Source organism: Vipera ursinii (assembly GCF_947247035.1).
Source record: "Vipera ursinii genome assembly, chromosome: 3".
Classification (NCBI taxonomy): domain Eukaryota; kingdom Metazoa; phylum Chordata; class Lepidosauria; order Squamata; family Viperidae; genus Vipera; species Vipera ursinii.
Genome location: NC_139516.1, coordinates 57,295,151 through 57,315,789, shown reverse-complemented (window position 1 = coordinate 57,315,789; position 20,639 = coordinate 57,295,151). Strand labels below are relative to the sequence as shown.

General features: G+C 40.4%; 1 protein-coding gene across 3 annotated transcripts in view; it reads right to left on the bottom strand.

The window, feature by feature from the left end:
- The window catches only part of MAST2 (microtubule associated serine/threonine kinase 2), a 149,818-nt gene that overhangs the window by 71,361 nt on the left and 57,818 nt on the right, over nt 1-20,639 (bottom strand). For all 3 annotated transcript variants that reach the window (XM_083358445.1, XM_083358447.1, XM_083358446.1), the window contains exon 4: nt 7,372-7,403. In XM_083358445.1, the coding sequence (XP_083214571.1) occupies nt 7,372-7,403 (32 nt within the window). The remainder of the gene's footprint in view (nt 1-7,371; nt 7,404-20,639) is intronic.

The window sequence follows — 20,639 nt, the reverse complement described above, 5'->3', positions numbered from 1 at the left end:
ACTCTCTCGCTGACAGTGCCGAAGTAGCAGTTGCCATCAGATGTCTGCTTTCCCAAACTCCAAATTCACGCGTCCTACTTTCCTCGCTCACCTTCTCCAACTCCAAACTCGTGCGTCCTACTTTGGAGTTTGGGAAGGCGAGCGAGGAAAGTAGGACGCGCGAGTTTGGAGGGAGTAGCATAGTTTGTGCAAAAGCTTTTTTGGGAGGGGTGCAAAAAAAGGTGCCGGAACGCCATTCTGAGCATTCTATGTGAAAAAAAGCCCTGGATAACAACATATCTATTGTGACCTTAATTAAAATAAACCAACTTTATATTCCCTTGTTTTACTTTTAACAATCTTTATTCTGATCGTTAGTCCCTTCAAATAATGTCTTAGAACTTGATTTCTTTTCATTTTTCTTTGTCCCTTCTCACAAATTTCTTTAAAGTTTTTACAAGTTTTGTAAATCCAATATAGCAAAATTATCTAGGTCATTCTCTTGGTTTCTTATTTGTTTATTATATATGTCAGACCTGCATCAGCTTGGACTCCTAAGTAAAAATGATCCTTGGCTCCGTTTGTTGCAAAAGGTACAGTTTTTGTAGAAGTCAAGTGAACTGCAGTAAAGCAAAGCCAGAACTGAAGTTCGTACATCAAAATCCCCTCCTCACAGGTACTTCCCATTACTGGCCCCCATCACCCAATCAGGCAATGTTTTCAAAATGGCTGTTCATTCCAAGTTTCAGCTTGAGCTGGTATGGAGCTGCATTCCCTCCTCCCATTTAGTTCCCCCCCCCCGCCCAGAGTTCATGGCAGACTGGCGATTGCAGAGTGCAAGCATGAGATAGCAGTTCTGACAGTATGTCTGTTGCAAATCACAGGCAGTTTCGTATATATGTCCAGTATAACACCTTTTTCCATATTGTTCTTGTAAGTTCTCATTTTTAAATCCACTTTAAATTGGTCTCCAATCTTGTCAGGAAAAACCTGTCCTTAGTTTATAATTTTTTTCAAATCTACAGATGCTGACCATCCTAAAATTAAGTTATAAATGCAGTGTTCAAAAATATCCTTCAATATGTCCAATATTAAAATATTTTACTACATTCTGTATTAGTAAGTCAAATTTAAATGTTCTTCTTTAATTGTAATCTTTTGTTCCTTCCGGTTCCCTCTTCAAAGTCACATCTCGTCTTAGGTGCAAAAAAAAAGAGGTTTACTTAGAAAATATCTACCCCAATCATACCAAAACTAAGTTTAAAAAAGAATTTTTCATGACTATATGACAGTAAAACTACATCTTACAAGTTCTGTAAAATGAATCAAAAACTGTTTCCCCAGAAGTATGGGAAAGAATTGTCCTAAAGATAGGACACAATTTTTTTAAAGGCTTAACTGAATAGGAAATTGACTTGCTATCCATGATGTATCAATTCTATTCATTCTTTCAAAGTATGACTACTTGTTTGTTAATATTTGTTTGCATACATATAAACAGTTTTGTATCCCATGGACATAAATCTTTCCCATGGTTCAGATTTTTCTAGGTCAACAGAACCACCAGCACCACCACCAATAAAACAAATACAATTATGGCATGTGAATATCAAAAGGATCTATACATGGGTTTCATCGATTACTGGAAAGCTTTTGACTATATAGAACACAATAAGCTATAGGCATCTTTGGGTGATCTTGAGTCCCAACCCACCTGATCAGACTTATCAGATCACTGTACACAGGACGCAACAGTGAGAACACTATATAACGACACGGATTGGTTCAGGATCAGTATGAGAGTTAGAGACGGATATATTTTGGCATTGTTTTTGTTTAATCCATATGCTCAAGTGATTGTGCAGAACTTAGATTTGGAACTGCCTGATGTTGGAGTGAAGATTGGGGGAAGAACCATAAATAATTTGAGGTATGCAGATGATACAATGCTATTGGTTGAAAATAAGGAAGGCCTGGATAAAATGATCTGGAAAATCAAGGACGAAAGTGAAAAAGTAGGACTGTGTCTTAGCATCAGGAAAACAAATATAATGACAACAATTGCAAATGGACATGGGACGTTTTAAATGAGATGTTGTGAATTACTATGAGAATTTATCTTCCTTGGATCAAAAATTGTTCACTATGGCAGTTCTACTCCTGAAATCAAACACAGGATAACCTGAGGTCACATTCCAATGATTAACATTGCAAATGTTTGAAAATGGTATAGAATCTCCTGCTTGAACAGGGGATTGGGACTAGATCAGAGGTCCCCAACCTTTTGGGCACCAGGAACCGGTTCCATGGAGAAAGGTTTTTCCACAGACCGGAGGGGGCATGGTTTCATGTACTGTTTGCATGGGTCTTTGCTTGTTTGCACAGACCAGTTTCTGGCATGTTGTGGCCCAGTGCCAGTCCATGGATCGGGGGTTGGGGACCCCTGGACTAGATAACCTACAAGGTCTCCTCCAACTCTATTATTTTGTTAAAACATGAATAAGATCTGGAAAAGCAGAGATATCGATAAAAATTCAAAAAGCAGGTTATCTAGAGCAAGTCTTCCCTATAATTATTATGGGTGTGAAAGTTGGACACTAAGAATGGCTGATCAAAGAATTGACACCTTTGAGCTGTGGTGCTGGTGTAAATTACTGCATATACCATGGACAGCCAGAGCAATCAACAGAGAAGTGCTGATCCATATAAAACCAGACACATCCTTAGAACCAAATGCCAGATCTGACTAAGCCAACTGCACTGAGGAGGATTGAATGTGGATATCGTCCAAATAACACTGGACATGTACCGAAATGGTCCTCAGATGCCTGGATCTCCAGGAGATGTCGAATGGCCTCTTTCATGAGGCTTCTTTTGACCGGATTTTTGGATGATGGGCAAGAGACAAAATGCCTCAGGGGGGTTGAGGACCCAGAGATCTGTAGTGGTATTCTCCCATTTGTGTACAAAGAGAGCCAACCTGCCCCCTATGGGAGAGGCACCTTTGCTGTCACTTGAACCTTCTGAAAGGACGGCCTCACGCATCTCGAAAGGCCCATTTGGCCTGAAATTGCTGTCTGGGTCTGTCCCTGTTACCGGATCTGTCAAATTGGTGTTCTGCTCTGGGAGGATAAGGGCGGGAGTAATGATTGAATTCCGACCCTGTGTCGGTTGAGCGAAAGGACTGCTTGCGGGCGTAAAGGGTAGCTCTCCTGTCTGCTCTCCTAATAAGATGGGATATGATCTTACGCTTATCCTTGTTCTCAATCAGATAAGGGTTTAGTGCCTCTCCAAATAATTGGCCTCCCATTTAAGGGGCTGAGGCCAACCGCCACTTGGACCTAGCATCTGCTCATCACTGGCTGAGCCACAGAAGTCTATGGGAGGTAACGTTAGATGCTAATGCCCGGGAGGAAAATCTGGTCATGTGCAACGATGAGTCAGCCATGTATTCTGATGCAGCCACTAATTTGTTTAAATCTTGGTGCATCCGTACCTCTTCTGGTGGGACCCTAGCCTGTAACTCGCGAAGCCATGGGAGTGAAATTCTGGCGAAAAAGGAGTTTATGTAGCTGCCTTTACCGCCCATGCTGAGGCTTGATGGGTCCTGTGGAAATTAAGCTCCGCTTTCTTATCCTCTGACTTCAGAACCTCTGCTATATCCCCAGACACAGTGAAGGAAGAAAGCAATGGTGCTAAAGGCTCATCTACAGTGGGGACTGCTAGCACCCCTGACAGTGCTGGAGCCATATTAAATAACTTTTTTATCAGCCCCCCCCCCCCCCGGGATGGAAAAGTACCTGGCGTTCCCCATTGTCTTTGGACTACATTGAGGAAAAGAGGACAACAGGGAATGTCCTGTTGGGTAAACGTTGGTTCTGAAAAGACCTTACTGGTAGGTCCCTGGCTGGTGGGAGGTTCCGCCTGAGGGATACCTTTAGGACCAAGTTCAGCAGTGCTCCTGGCCTTGGGAAGTAAGGATTTAAAGAGGGCCGGATTAAACAGGCCTATGAAAGGAGGGGAATCAGGAGATAAGTCCTCATCTTCTGACATTCCCAGCTCCCTCTGCTCGTCCCCTATGAACGACATTCTACTCCTGGAGGAATGAGAGGGGGGAACTGACCTTTGGTATGCAGCTGCTTCTGCCTGGGAGAGATATGATACATTGCCTTGAGATGGGATCCCTGATGCTATCAACTCAGGTTGACCTCTCTAGTGTAGGGTCGAAGCTACGCCGTGGGCAATAGCTGAGAAATCAAAAAGTGCATTCGTTCTGATAGATCTGTCTCCTGAGCCTCTGGAGGGCGAAGCCCTGCCGCTGTAGGAGTGAATGTGCCCTCTGGGCCCAGAGGTCTAGCTGTACTCAGAGGAGCAGGGATCTGAAGGCCAAGCCCCTCACTGGAAAGGGGAACCATCTCCACCTGTTCTGCCATGGGAAAAATGAACTGACCTGTTTCCCCTTCTGGAGACCAGGCACTTGGAGCAGCAGAGGTTGAAGGAGCTTGTTGAGGGCCAAAAACCCATGCCTCCATGGGAACAGAAGTAATCTGACCTACCTTTGCATCTTTCTTTTGCTTTGCAGCTTTGGAGAATTGTTTTTCCAATGCCTGGTGCCTCCTACTTGCTTTTTTCTCAGCAGCTTTGGAAGACCTTTGGCCAGAGATAGCTTTAGATCTGAGTTTCCCAACAGCCTCCTGCTTGGCTGATCTAGATTTCTTGTGCCTGGAAGGACTGCTGGAGGCACCCTGAGATAACTGAACTTCTGTAGTTTTATCTGCCGTTGCGAAATCAGAGATATCACAGTAATGGCAATCTCAATGTGTTTGCAACAGAGAGGTGATCCCAGTAGCGAGGAGCCAAGTTGTGGCTAGAAGTGGTGGCGGCACAGCCAACTTAATGGGATAGCCAGCACACTCGCAATCCTGGTAGTGGTAGCACAACCAACTTAATGGGATAGCCAGCACACTCACAATCCTGGTAGTGGTGGCACAACCAACTTAATGGGATAGCCAGCACACTCACAATCCTGGTAGTGGCGGCAAAACCAACTTAATGGGATAGCCAGCACACTCACAATCCTGGTAGTGGCGGCAAAACCAACTTAATGGGGTAGCCAGCACACTTATGATCCAGTTAGTGGCGGCAAGACCAACTTAATGGGGTACGTCAGCACACTTATAAGCAACGAAATCGGTGGTATTTAGAGGCGCTGAAAATGGCGGCAGTTAAAGCGGGCACTCAGCCATACCCTGAAGTCTTTGGAAATTGCCTGGACCGATTGAGGACCTCCGTAATGGCTGGAAGGCTGGAGGTTGTTATTGTTGTTTCCTCTAATAGTAATAGGAGCTGCCAAGGAGCCTGGAATTGAAGAAGCAGCACCCTCAAAATGCCTCTCCTTAATTCTGGCCTTCTGGAATAGCCTGAGAGTGTTTGTAAGGCTTTCAAAATGACGGCCGCTAGTAAGCGACCTCCTGCTCCGTCTATATGTCTGAATTAAGAAATGTGACAGTTGCTTCTGAGGCCGGGCTAATAAGAGTGCTGACAGAATTTTGGCCAAAAGTGACTCTATCTGAGTCTAAACAGCCCTTGCTGGAAGGGAGAGTCCCCTCCACACACCTAGGAACAGTAAAAGTGGCGCTCAAAATGGCAACCACTGCACTTCTGCCCTGCCTGGAAGCTATAAATAGTTCGAGGCTTCATCCAAAACCTGCAAAACTGCTCTTACTCTCAGTGGTTTGAAATGAAGCTCTGATATCGGTGCAGAGAAGGGAAAGGAAGAGAAAGGTACAACCTGTAAAAATCCAACAGTTTTGTCTGCTAGAAACAAGAGCCAATCTTCACCACGTCTGTCTTGGGCTAAGACTAAGTCGTGACTGGGGATTCCAAGCCAGAGGAAGAGAGGTGTGGCAAAGGTTGATTGACTTAGTCTCTAGGGCAGAAAGGCAAGATCAACCCATCTGTGGATTCTCCATTTGTCATGCTGGAGAATAGTTTATGAATGGTTCTTTTTCTGTTAAATATTTATTTTTGTCACAATTCCAATGGGACTTTTGGGGGGAAAACAAAGTGTTGAAACATTTTCACATCTGAACATAAATGAGTAGTTAAAATTATATCCCTAAGCATGATGAAGCCTCATGAGTTTAAACTTCAATTACTGAAACATTTAGGCAAAACTTCCAGATAGGAAAATAGACGGAAATATGACTATGAGTTTCTATGGTAAGGAACTATTCCTTTCTCCTCTGAGTTGCAAATGTTTGCCCTTTACTAACACAGTGAATATTTCTGCCATTTTGTTCTATATGAATCTGACATCTTTTCTTTTCAGACTAAAGCAACAACAGGCAAATGGGTAATGAACTACAATATCCATTAGGGAAAAACTGGCAGTCACTACAATTATCCATGTACACTCACTTCTGAATCACCTCTGTTTATTTAAGATACACCTAACAGCCAGTGTGCACTATGTAATTCTGTGGGTGGGAAATAGTACATATCAATGCAAGAGGTAACCTGACATACTGTATATTTGTCTAACTCTTCGGCTAGCAAGGTTTCTTACCAGAATTTACAGTATGTTCAGACCTCTGGGTTTGTATTATGTTCCAATCTTTGTACCCAAACCATATAATATATCCATTACCAGCCCAGCCCACATCTCTAAGTATCTATTTGATACTCAATTGTCCTAAAAAAGAAAACAAGCTAATACTATTAAAGTTATTGAAGGTGATGCTATTAAAATTATTAACAAGTACAAAATTCTATAGAATGGTTAGGAAAGACTGAGTAGGTGAGAACATGCAGGAGTTAAACAAATATAATACTATGTGAAGAGAATGGCGCAGGAAAAAAATGTACAGGAATAAAGAGACTGCAGTGCGGAAAGCCTGTTCCTCAACTCTAGGACCCAACTGCCTTGACATACTTATAAGCATCAATATTGCTCTTAACCAGTATCCTTTCCTGTTAGAAATCCATTAAATTCCCATAGAAAAGATAAAATCAGTATTCACATCATGATCCTCAATTGCCATTCTTATTCCAGGATTAAGGCTTATTCCAGGACTGTCATATAACCCAATTAGAAACAGAATTTTATTTCACTGTTAAGCAACCACAGTCAGTGATAATCCTTAAATCATAAATCTGCATGAAAGTCTTGTACACTTTATGTTCTTTAGTGCATATAAATTATAAAATAGTTTAATTGTGAATCATATACTGTAATTTCAAAAGTTTGCATTTTTTTTCCTTTTCCAATTTATCCATATTCAATTCCACAACATTATAAACAGTGGTGGGGAATGATCAAGACTTGGTTAATCCTAAAAAATAATACAAAGCCACATTACAAATTAAACATTTTGAAAAAGTTATACTCACAAGCTTCCTCTTCTGGGGAGACTAAGTTCTTTCTGTGGGAGAAAAAACAGAAAATCAGTAAGATGATTTAGAGCAGATTATTGGAGTTGCTTGATGAGTGCATAGCTATTTACAGTGACTGAAATAATAAACAGAAAATATGTCTAACAGCATTGTAAAAATGTTAATTTTTTTCAAAGCATGTGACTACATTACTCAAACTCTAAATGTAACTCTTGTAAATATTCATTTTTATTATCAGTATTTATATACTCTTTCTCAACTGTATAATTTTTAAAGTGATTTACAATTTAAAACTGTACAGCAAGGTAGAAACAAATCATAATAATGAATCTTAAGGCTTTTAAGCGGCACTAATTTGAATGAGTTTATTTCTCAAAGCAACTGAATCATTTTTCAGGTTCATGCTTGCTTTGGTAAATAGAAGCATTTATTTTTGCATAAGATCCGACACAGTTTTTACCAGTCATTTTCACAGCAAGTACAGCCCTAATATGGAATAGGGAATTCAGTTTTAGGGATTTTTTTGTTACATTTACATGTAAATATAATAATTCACCACTAGATGGTATGATTATTCTTTTTAGCAACTGTATAAAAAAACAAAGATTAACAAGTGTTCAAAAACTAAATCTATTCAAGTTTTAAAAGTTTACTATGGAAAGAAATATTTCACTGTTTTTTAATCTTTGAAAAATATATTAAAATCATTTTAATACCTAATCCCTGAGGATTCTTTCTCTCTTCGGTTAACTTCAACATTTTCCTCAGATTATTGTAGTATAATTTATACTTTGAAGTCCAAGGAACCCCTTTTGCCATCATGACTAAAAATCTGGATTTGGGCTAGCAAGAATGATTAAGACCAACTTGTCTATGGAGATTCTCAGTCATCCTTGTCATGGTTGTCCCAAAGGTGCTTTTTCAGGAGGCAACTGGACTTTGTTTTTTTTTTTTCTTTGAAAAAAACCTTTGGGATTAAGACTAACCTAGATTGCCAGGAAAGACCCTGTATTAAATGGGTTTTCCAAGAATTTCTTTCTCTTTCCTTTCTGGGAATGGTGTAAATCTGAGTGTGGAATGATAGCTCCATTACATACATTTTCAATCTCCCTCTTGCATTACTCAATTTGCTTCTCTTCCTCTGCGTATATAAAGCTGCGCCTTCCATAATACTGTGCTCTCTGCCCAGAAGTGTTTTTCATAGGAACTCTGTTACAGAACCCAAGAAGTTTCAACTTCTACCCACAACATCGAGAATATATTTCTTCCAAAACCAATTTCCACCCAATAAGCTCTTTAGCTGAGCAGACAAGCAAGGAAAAAAACCGGTTTTGAATCTTCTTTGTGCAGCAGGTACCGTATTTTTCGGACCATGAGACGCACTTTTTTTTCCCAAAAGTGGGGGGGGAAACGAGGGTGCGTCTTATGGTCTGAAAAATACGGTAGTTCCCAGTTTAAGAGCGAGTTTTGTTCCCAAAGTCTGTCTGTAATGCAAGAGGGAGATTAAAAATGTATTTCTATGTAAACTGGAACAGTATTACAGTATAGTTCTGTATAAACAATATTGAACTTGAACCATTGTGTAATTAACTAGTATTTTGCTACAATAGGATTCTAAATTATGTGTTATCCTTAAACCAGGGCATTTTTAACCTAGGGGCTTGCTGTATACAGTATCTTCAGTCTTGCTCTAGTTAGTACCAGTCCCACTATTAACTGGCTGCCTTCCCATATTCTCCTTTTCCATACTAGAAGGAAGAGAAAAGACTAACAAACTTGTTCTCTACAGAATAAGTAAGAAACATCAAAAGACTGCATTTGGAAGGAAAACTGCTTAAGAAAGAAAAACAATCTAAAGTGATTTTTTTCTGTGTGTGCATAAGGGTATTAAAAACATGTTGTTTGGCTACGCTGCAGCCTGCCAGTAAAGACAGTTGTAAGATTTTAAAAAAAGACTTTCAGAACCATGTAGGATTGATCCATCTGAATTATTTTTGACGGTACTTTTATATTATACATTTCATTCTTATTTCCTGTTATATAATTTATATCTTTACAAACATGTCACTTGATATGTATATTTAAATTAATTTACTTTTTTGGTTTTATATTTTGGTTTTCTTGCCCTTTGGTTATAATAAAGTACCGTATTTTTCAGACCATAAGACGCACCCAGTTTTTAGAGCAGGAAAACAAGAAAAAAAATATTCTGAACCAAATAGTACCAGTATACTAAAATATTTATTATAATAAAGCAAAATACCGTAATGTTTAACAGCGTAAACTCAACAGTGGTGTTAAGAACCATCATCATTTCCATTAATAAATGAAGAAAGACTTAGAGGCTCAAGCACTTTTCTAGTTTTCTGGAAACCCTAAAAACTCATCATCACTAGTGTCAGTGATTTCTCAGCCTCAGCAACTTTAATTCCCCCAATTATGACTGGGGAATTTTGGAAGCTGAAGTCCATCCGTCTTAAAATTGTGAGTTTGAGGAGCACTGCTCTATAATGTAGTTCCTACACTTGGTGAAAGTGGTTTTCAACTATTTCAAATAAGCTCAACCTAATCAAGAGACCAGAAGCTGAACAAGAAGCTGAATACAATGCAATAATAACCGAAGTAGGGCTTTTTAACACCATATTTTGACTATATCCTATAAATATGATAAACCCTTAAGTTCAGTTTGAGAACTAAATGAACATTGATTTATTTCTTATTCAGAATCTGGAATAATATCGTAAGCTCAGAGCTTTTCAGATTTGGCAGGTGAGAGAGTTTTTGTCTTGAAATTTTTGCTGATATTTGCTGCTAAGTCTCTACAGATGATTAGCCTTTAAATAGCAACAGCAAAATAAAAAATGCTGAAAAGATCTCATACCTCCAATAATTTTTCCCCATAGCACAATGATATTCAGAAGTCTCAGCATATTTAGAAAAGGAAAGGCAAAGCTTCAGGAACTATTATTCATGCTAATGCAGCATGTGGTATGACTAAGAAAAATAGAATTAATTTCTCACATTTCTTAAATATACTATATGTATGAATAGGAATCAGCAGGAAAATTAACATGTCAGCCAGGCTAATGAAGCATACTATTGGAAACCTGAAAGGCATATATTAATTGCTGTCCAAATTTATTCATAACCTCACTCTTGACTGCTACATAGTATACATAAAAGAACTAGAGATTTTTGCAAGCTAATAAAATTCACTGTCAAATTCTGGCTACTCTGTTTAACTAGAATTTACTGGTGTAGTAATTTTATTCAGTAGGAAAAATAGATCTTTAATTAAATGTATTAATTATGCTTAATAAGTACCCTCTCCTAAATCTGGCACACAAATTAGGGACAAATATCAAGGCACAATAGAGACAAGTGTACAATCTATTTTTTTAGCACTTCACCTGTTAACAGAAAGAATACTACCTTCATTATTTAAGTCTATATGTCTGCAAGTATGTAACTATGTTATGGTCTAATCTGCACTTATTCCAACAAACTTCTTCCTCTCAAGGATCACACAAAACTATTTTCCTTCCTGTTACGTGTCAGTCATATTCCTTGTCAACCTGCCCACATCAATTTCCCTGTTTGCCATATACTCCTATCAGCCCTTCAAAATCAGTCAGTACTTCAAATCTGCAATTGCCCTGGAACATTTAAACTGGATATAAGGTATTCTATGGAGGAGTTTTAGTTTAGTTTAGTTTTATTAAATTTTTATACCGCCCTTCTCCCAAGGGACTCAGGGCGGTGAACAGGGCATATGATAAAAGTACAAAACTACAAAAGTTAAAATAGAATTAAATTAATGCCCAAGATAAAAAAATAAAATATACAAATATTTAAAACCCAAATTAACTCCCCATCAGGCCAGGCCAGCTTGTTCAAACAGGTGGGTCTTTAACCCGCGCCGGAAGGAGCGGAGATCCGGTGCCATCCGGAGCTCCACCGGCAGTTGATTCCACAAAGCCGGGGCACCCACAGAGAAGGCCCTCCCCCTGGGGGCCACCAGCCGGCATTCTCTGACTGGAGGCACCCTGAGGAGGCCCTCTCTGTGGGAACGCACAGGGCGGAGGGGAGTTGACGCCGGCAGCAGGTGGTCCCCGAGGTATTCCGGACCCATGCCATGTAGGGACTTAAAAACCGTCACTAAGACCTTGAACCTCACCCGGAAGACAACTGGTAACCAATGTAGCTCGCGGAGCAAAGGTGTAACATGGGAGTACCGGGAAACTCCCAAGACAACTCTCGCGGCCGCATTCTGTACCAGTTGGAGCCTCCGAGTGGTCTTCAAGGGAAGCCCCATGTAGAGAGCATTACAGTAGTCAAGGCGAAAGGTCACGAGCGCATGAGTGACCGTACACAGGGCATCCCGGTCCAGATAGGGCCGCAACTGGCGCACCAGGCGAACCTGGGCGAAAGCCCCCCTAGTCACAGCTGCTACATGATCTTCCAAGGTAAGTCGTGAATCTAGGAGGACTCCCAAGTTGCGAGCCCTATCCACGGGGGGTAACAGCTCACCCCCCATAGAAAGGGATGGAACATTTTGAATGTCCCGGGATGCCGGAATGTACAGCCACTCAGTCTTGTCCGGGTTGAGTTGAAGTCTGTTCCTCCCCATCCAGACCCGAACCGCCTCCAGGCAACGGGACATCACAGCGAGGGCATCACTGGGGTGGTTTGGGGTAGAAATAAAAAGTTGGGTATCATCAGCATATTGATGATACCCAACTCCAAAACCACGAATGATCTCACCCAGCGGTTTCATGTAGATGTTGAACAGGAGAGGCGAGAGAACCGACCCCTGAGGAACTCCACAAACGAGAGACCTAGGGGCCGATCTCTGCCCTCCTGCCAACACCGACTGCGAACGTCCCAGGAGATAGGAGGAGAACCACCGAAGAACTGTGCCTCCCACTCCCAATCCCCTGAGACGCCGCAGCAGGATACCATGGTCGATGGTATCGAAAGCCGCTGAGAGGTCTAATAGGACTAGGACAGAGGAACATCCCCTATCCCGAGCCCTCCAGAGATCATTCACCAGAGCGACCAATGCCGTCTCCGTGCTGTACCCGGGCCTGAAACCCGATTGGTACGGGTCCAGATAATCCGCTTCATCCAGGACCAGAGGGAGCTGATGCGCCACCACACTCTCAACAACCTTCGCAAGAAAGCGAAGGTTGGAGACTGGACGAAAGTTGTTCAACACAGCTGGGTCCAAGGCAGGCTTCTTGAGGAGGGGTCTCACCACCGCCTCCTTCAAGACGGTGGGGAAATTACCCTCACTCAAAGAAGCAGATATCACCGCCTGGAACCAGCCTCGTGTCCTCTCCCTAGCTGCATAAACCAGCCAGGAAGGGCACGGGTCCAATAAACATGTGGTGGAGCTCAGCCTCCCCATAATCCTGTCCACTTCATCAGGGGTCACAGAATCAAACTCCTCCCAGATAACATTGACAAGACCGCCCGTGTCCTGATCGTCAGACTCTGCCCAGCTGGAGTCCAAACTGGTCCGAATCCGAGCGATTTTGTCCGACAGATGCTGACCAAACTCCTCGGCACGACCCTGTAAGGGATCCCCCCTCACCTCCTGATTAAGAAGTGAGCGAGTCACCCTAAACAGGGCAGCCGGGCGATTATCTGCGGACGCGATGAGGGTGGAGAAGTAATTACACCTCGCCACCCTCATCGCAGCGAGATAAGACCTAATATAGGTTCTTAACCGCAATCGGTCGGATTCGGATCGGCTGGACCTCCAGCAGCTCTCTAGGCCCCGTTTCCGACGCTTCATCTCCCGGAGCTCCGCGGAGAACCATGGAGCTCGTTGGGATCTGCACCGGGTCAGGGGCCGCAAGGGTACAACTCGGTCCAGTGCCTCAGTGGCTGCCCTTTCCCAGGCTTCCACTAAGGCGTCCGCCGAGTTGTGAGCGACGGAAGCAGGTGGGGATCCCAGCGCTGCCTGGAACCCATCGGGGTCCATTAAGCGCCTGGGGCGGTACCAATTGGTTCCGTATCCCCACGGCGGGGGGTGGTAAAACGGAAGACCAGCCGCAGGAGGTGATGATCCGTCCATGACAGGGGCATGATAAATGGAGAGCCCCCACCAAGATCATCCAACCATCATCCAGATAAAAAAACTAGGTCCAGGGTGTGGCCTCCCTCATGAGTTGGTTCAGAAATTACCTGCGTCAGGTCCATGGCCGTCATGGAAGCCATGAACTCCCGAGCCAACTCAGATGACCCTCCCAGGGATGGTAGATTGAAGTCACCCAAAACTAAAAGTTTGGGGAACTCAATCACCAAACCGGAGAGGACATCGAGTAGCTCAGGCAGGGCTGCCGCTGTGTGACTAGGCGAAACGTACACCAGCAGCAAGCCCAACTGCGCCCCCGAACCAAACCTCAAAAAGAGAGACTCACACCCGACTATCTGAGGGACGGTGGTTTCCCGCGGACATAAGGTCTCCAGGAGTGGTGATATGGCCTACTGGTAAAGGCTCCACTATGGTCATAGGTCAAGGACTACCTATAATTTAGTCTCTCTTATCGCCATATAACTAACAATACTGGTTTCTCATTTTAAAAATACTACAGTACAGTATTCTTCCAAACAAACAGTTTAATGACTCTGAAAACCTGAGGTTTTATAAGGTTAAAATTATGAGATAGTCCATATGAAAGTTTGAGCGATTCTACATATTTCAGTTATTACAAATATCTATAGCCCATTACAATTTCATTAAAAATATATCACTTTAAGGATATTTTAGCTCCATATTTGGTAGGCATTACAATATCACAATAACATTATTCTGCTTTATTTCTGGCTTTAATAAGCACATGAAGCCAATAGAGTACAATGGGTTCAGGAGGTTATATATTGTGTACCCATTGCAACCTCTGAAATTCTCTTCAATAGATATTATTTGAAGATCTTACAGTACTATGTAGCAGTTGAATGACAACTGCCAAATCTGATTTTTTCAGTTTTGTTTTTCTTAGGGAAAATTAGATATGATGTCCTCATCATTCAGGTCTCTTTTTTGTTCACTAGTTCTTTCAACTAGCTAAAGGAAACAGATGAATTTGGTTAAGATGCAGAGATAAGGAGAGACAGTGCCTCTTTTGTCAATATTCTCTCTGGTATCAATCCATACTATTACCTCCACACATCTTATTTTATCTGTGGAGCAGACATGTGTAAAAAGTACCTTTATTAATTCTGGATTCGATTTAAATGCCTAATATCTTTTTTTTTCTTCCTTAACACTGTTCATCATTCTTGATAAGTTTCCAGTATTATTAAATATGTTCTAATATGCATAGATGAATATATGCTTGCTCAGTCCAACAGAATTCAACCTGCTTAAGATCTCTTCATGAATCACTGAAATATCTTGACTAGATTTTGATCCACTTTTACATAACCAATTTGAATTCTTGAGTGAATTAATATGCACTTCTTCCTCCATTCCCCCACTCTGTTCTCCCAGAAAGAAAATTCTTTGATTTAGGAAAAGTGGATAAACAACCAGAAGAAGCCAGGAAAAAAGTAGCTGCAGCTGGCAGTTATCGCATTTGTATTCAAATCCCACACAGTGCGTGCTCAAACTTTCCCGGACTATGAAGAGCTTTCATTTTTACTAGAAAGCATCTGCAGCTGACTCCATCTGCAAAAGTTGAAGTCAAGTATAAAATCCAATTCAAATCAAGTGCCAAATGGTCCTTTGACCAGTAGCTTCTCCTCTCCTGTCCAACAACAATATCAAAGCTTGGAAAGATCACCCAGATATTTGATAGATCTCAACTCTTCTTTCATCCCCACTTTATTTCATTCATTATGTTGTGCTGTATTTTAAAGTCATTTTCCCCTTCACACAGAAAATGAAACTATTAAATGATCTTCAAACAAAGCCAGGTAACACATTAGTGAGCAGATTTATTTAGCAAATCTAATGCATATAATCAGTTAAGAACACAAGGCAGCCCCAGAAGAAGATGGAGAGACATCAAAGACACAATACAACAACATCAATTAACAATGGTTGTGGCTGCCAGAAGAACAAGAGCCAGAACTTTGTATCTCTCTCGATATACAGGAAGGTAAAGGAGGAGGAGGAGGAGGAGGAGGAGGAGGAGGAGGAGGAGGAGGAGGAGGAGGAGGAGGAGGAGGAGGAGGAAGAGGAGGAGGAGGAGAATGCATAGAAGCTGTTAGCAAAAGAACCAAAGAAACCAACTTTTTTTTTGCTATCTAGTGATCATACAGATATTTGCAGCTCAGATCTATTAAACCTATGGGCATATAACTCTTATTTTTCTTATTTTTCTTTCCTACTGTTGCCATTTTTGAAGTACAGTATGAGAAATTGTAAAAATGGATGTGACTGGCAGGAGCAGCTCAATGAAAAGCAGTATCCCTATCTCGTGGAAGATTTTCATTAGAATAAACCCTTCCGTTAACATAATCTCATTATCAGGCAGCAATATAATCTAGCTTTATGCAGATTTCTTTAAAACCCTTCTCGCCACGAAACAGATTAATACCTGTCATTTAGATGAATGAACCTTAGGAAGAAAATATTTTGAAACCAAAATACCATTCCTAAATTGTATTGTCATAAATAACTCACTTCAGAAAATAATGTTCTGCAAAAGACACAATTTGATTGAAATCTGAGGCTGCTATATTGATATTTTCAGGAGACAGATGACACATGGTATAAATAGCTCTGAGAGCTTCGTTTGAGAAGTGCTTCTTAATCAGCTGAAACATATGGATATGTGTAATGGCAAGATTGCAATGGTTGCTGCTACAGCACTTCCCTCCTGAGCTTATTTTGTTTTCATTTTATTTGTGTATTCAGTTAAATTCACTGGGGAGAATTAATTCTTTTTTATTTTATTACTATCATCTTTGGCTTTCATTAGTTCTGTAACAGCCATTTGTCTGTTCTTTAGTGCAAATTATTTTTCTTTTCTCTTCAAAAAGGCTACCTATCCAAAACAGCTTTTCTAACACAATAATCAAGACTACTATACAATTTAACTGTTTGTGTTATTGACTAATTAACTGCAGTACGATGGGAGTTTTCAGCTTGAATGTTTTTCTGGATTTTGCTTCAGATTTTGCAACCATGAAATTACCTGAAATTGATTCTAATTTGCAGCTGCATTTCCTCTTAGAATGCTATAAGCAAATAAATCAATTAAAAGAACTGATTTAAATAGTGAAAAGTTACCCTTAAATTACCAAGTTAACCCTTAAATTTATCCTATTGGTCATCATATGTAAATAAATAATAAGTTTAATTCATCAGTTGATGGAATTTTCACAGCATTAGTTATTCTGTGGGATGGTTAATATCTAGGAATTCTAAAGTACTGCAGATCTTTTATCTGAGAATTTTTTGGAAAAGACAGTTGATAGCACAATTCAACTCTGTAGTTTTTAAATTTCCATTTCTAACATTAAATGTTTCACCTAAAACAAGCTGCTTAAAGGAAAATGTATTAAGAATTAACTACAACTTGCTACAACATTCCAAAATCAAAAAAATAAAAGTCAGCATTCGTAAGAATCATGCATTATGATCAATACAAATTAAAGGAAAAATGCAAGATATTCAATTTGAACAAAGCTCAAAGCATTAAAAAGTTCAGTAAATATTATAAATCTAATATCCAATTACTGAAGAATTCTTATTGATCATCTGTCACAATGCTCTCTACTTATGACTTAATGAGAATCAATTCAGCAAAGTTGGCAACTGCTCTTTGTATTATTTCTTTGTACCTAGAAGATGGGTATAAAGTTTTCTCTTCCTTTCAACCTATATATTTAAAAAATCAATATAATGTGTTCACTAAAAGCAATGTTTACAATTGATTTTATTTTTGTATTAAAAAATTACTAAAAGCTTTAGAGTACAAACAAAAATACAAAATTTTAAAGGGCAATTCAGACCCAGTTTAGCAATGCTGAATAACATTTGGAGGATTATATCCTATTACAGGAAGGAGTGTGACCAAATTTTGGGTCCTTTTAGTGGGATGGTTGCAACCACAGAAGTGGGAACAAGAAACCTTCCTAAAGTTTCCATTCTCAGAACCGAGAAACTGAATATGGGCAAGGCTGTACTATTCAAATCCTGCCATTTTGTATAATTTCTACGCCTGATTTCACAGTGCTAGAAAATCAGAAGCAACTCATAAATTCTTTATCCTTTCTTTAGCATTACAGTATAATAATACATTAAATAGCCAAGTGCAGATTTAATACTAGCAATTTCTTAAATCAAAAATTCAGAAACCTGTTATAAATGCACTCCCTCCTGCTTTTCAAGTACCACTAATCCTAGTCATTATTGGTTTTTAAGTAGAGTCAAAGTAAATCCAAGAATGCTCTTGTACACACATAATTAGTACATGATTTTTTGGCAGAACAATTACTACCAGCTGCTTATTTTCAGAAGCAGGACATAACAAAAATAACATTTCAATAGAAATGGGAATTGTCAATGATTACGGCCCAGCATAGTGTTGTGATTCAGGGTCAGCCTGTGGGTTCGGCAGTTGGGTCGGACGACTCAGAGGAGGAGGAGGAGGAGGGGGGTGTTGAAGAGCTTGCTGAGGGGGTTGGACAGCTTGATGAGAGCCCTCAGCCAGGCCCCTCCCACCTGGTCACGACGCAGACCCAGCTGTGTGAGCCTGACAGCGTGGATGAAGATGACCCACAGCTGGCCCTGTTCAAGGACGCCCAACGCAGGAGGCAGTCAATCAGGAGTAAACAGAGGAAGGCAATGGGGCTCCTCAGAAGGAGGCAGAGAGAAGCCACGCCATGAACTGTATTTAAGGGGGAATGCGTGGGAGGGCTGGTTTGCTGAAGGCAACCGCTTGAAAAGCTCCTGTTTCTTGGTTTGTGTCTTGTTCTATTTGTTTTTGTAGCAATAAATTTGGCAGGCGTAATTCCAGCCTCTTGCCTTCTTGTAAAAGGGGTTGTCCCTGCCTTTTCTGCAGGGCCGGTAGCAGGCTAGTACAGAACACATATTTTGAATCACCTAATTTTTCTTCAAGAGTGGCAAAGAACAAAAATAGATTTCTTTTAAAAAAAATATTGATTTGTCGAAGGACTGAGAGGTTTTGGAAATATACATCTAAAAACCCCATAAAGATAAGTCTTTGTTTACAGACCATTCATTTAGTTGCTGTTTGAAGTTCTGAGAGCAGTGAACAAATGGCACTGATGCCTGGTTCTTAAAGTTAGAGCTGCTGGAGCGCCTTTGTGATCACCTGATCAGAATTCAGGCATTTTGAAGTCCACCTGCATTTATGACCACAAGGTACACTTTATTAACAGGCCAGGTATGCCTCAGCAGCAGCAGCAGGAAGAAAAAAGTTGATGAAGGGCAGATGAAGGCAGTGGAGTGCAGGGTGTCAGGGCAGCTATAACTGGATCAACCATGGCTGTGTGTTGCTGGACCAGGCTGGGGCAGCTGAGGCCTAGGTGCTAGACTGGGGTACCTGCAGCATCACAATGAGCCAGGCTGGGCATGGTTCATCAGCAATGGGAGGAAGAAGATGGTAAAAGTCAGTTGGAGCTGACAAGAGAAATTATGCATACTCAAATTAAAAGAAATATAGCAGCTTAGTGTGCCTAATGTATTAAAATCTACATCTTGTAAAGGCTGGTTTCTGATCACAGTACAAGTAATCCTCAACTTACAACTGATCATTTAATAACCATTCGAACTTACAATGGCACTGAAAAAAGTGACTTATGACAATTTTTCAAACTTTTGACCATTGCAGCATCCCCAGGGTCATGTGATCAGAGTTCAGAAGCTCGGCAACTGACTCATACTTATGATGGTTGCAGTGTCCCGGGGTTATGTGATTCCCTTTTGTGACTTTCTGACCAGCAAAGTCAATGAGGAAGCCAGATTCACTTAACAACCGTTTTCCTAACTTAGAAAACTGCAGTGATTCACTGTGGCAAAGAAGGTGGTCATAAAATGGGACAAAACTCACTTAACTGTCTCACTTAGCAACAAAAACCTTGGGCTCAACTGTGGCTATAAGTCGAGGACTACCTATATGTGACTGTGGTACTACTGATTTTAAAAAAACATAAAATGAATTTGCTATATGGGTCTACACACCATATTTTGATAAATTGGTTTAATGTTTACGTCTCCTGGGAAGTTGCGGTATCCTGTGTCTAAGAATAAGCATTATTTATTTAACAATATGCAAATCCCATTATATTCTAAAAAGGAAGGGAGATAATAAATGTTTGGGGTTTTTTTTAAAGAAAACTAAACTTGGAAGTAGCTTCTGGACATGCAATGTGTACACCCAAAGAAAAATGTCACAATCTTTCTGGAATAGAGTTGGATTATGTTTAAGAAACATATAAAGCAGAGGAGTTTTAAAAATGTAACTAAACTACCAAGAATGTATATCTGTGTCCATAAAATTACAGCTATGTATATGTGGGTGTGTTTTTTTTCAAAGAGGCTTTTTAGAAAATCTTAGGGGTTATGAAAGGACATTGACAGGAGTGTCTGTGTATATAATGAACACTTTGCTATTTCTTATCACTAGCACTTCAATACTCAAACAAGTCTCTCCTTCTTTCAAGTGTATTCCTTTTAGTCAGCGCTACTTTCCCTTTGATCCATACTATAAGCAGCAAAAGGTGTGAAAGATACCCAGATACACAAATCTCAACTTTTAACAATTGCCTATGCCTCTTCTACTCAAATAATAAGCTCTAAATAAACTCTGACCCTTTGATATGATAATTATTACATAATTAGGACATGATGTTTTTGATTGAATTCACAGCATTTTATATCAGGACACGAAATCATTTGTATAAAAGTTTTCATAATCAGTACATGGGTTGGCCACAAAGTAAGCAGAAAAGTAAAACTGCAAGATATACTTTTAAGATAGTGCAAGACTGAAACATGTAGATACAAAAAACCACAACACTGCCTTATTTATATAGCACTTGGGAATGTATGTTATCTTATAAACAAACAATAAGTTTGCTATCTTTAAATAAGAACAATACTAGACAACTTATTTAACTTATTTAACATAAGTTAAATAAAAAATAATGATAACCTGGGGAGGGGAGGTATAGAATTTCTAGAAGCCTGGCATTCTGACAAATTAGCCATCAATAGACACATTTTTGTTGTTGTTAGCTGCGACGCCGTGTCCGACCCATCGCGACCCTATGGACAATGT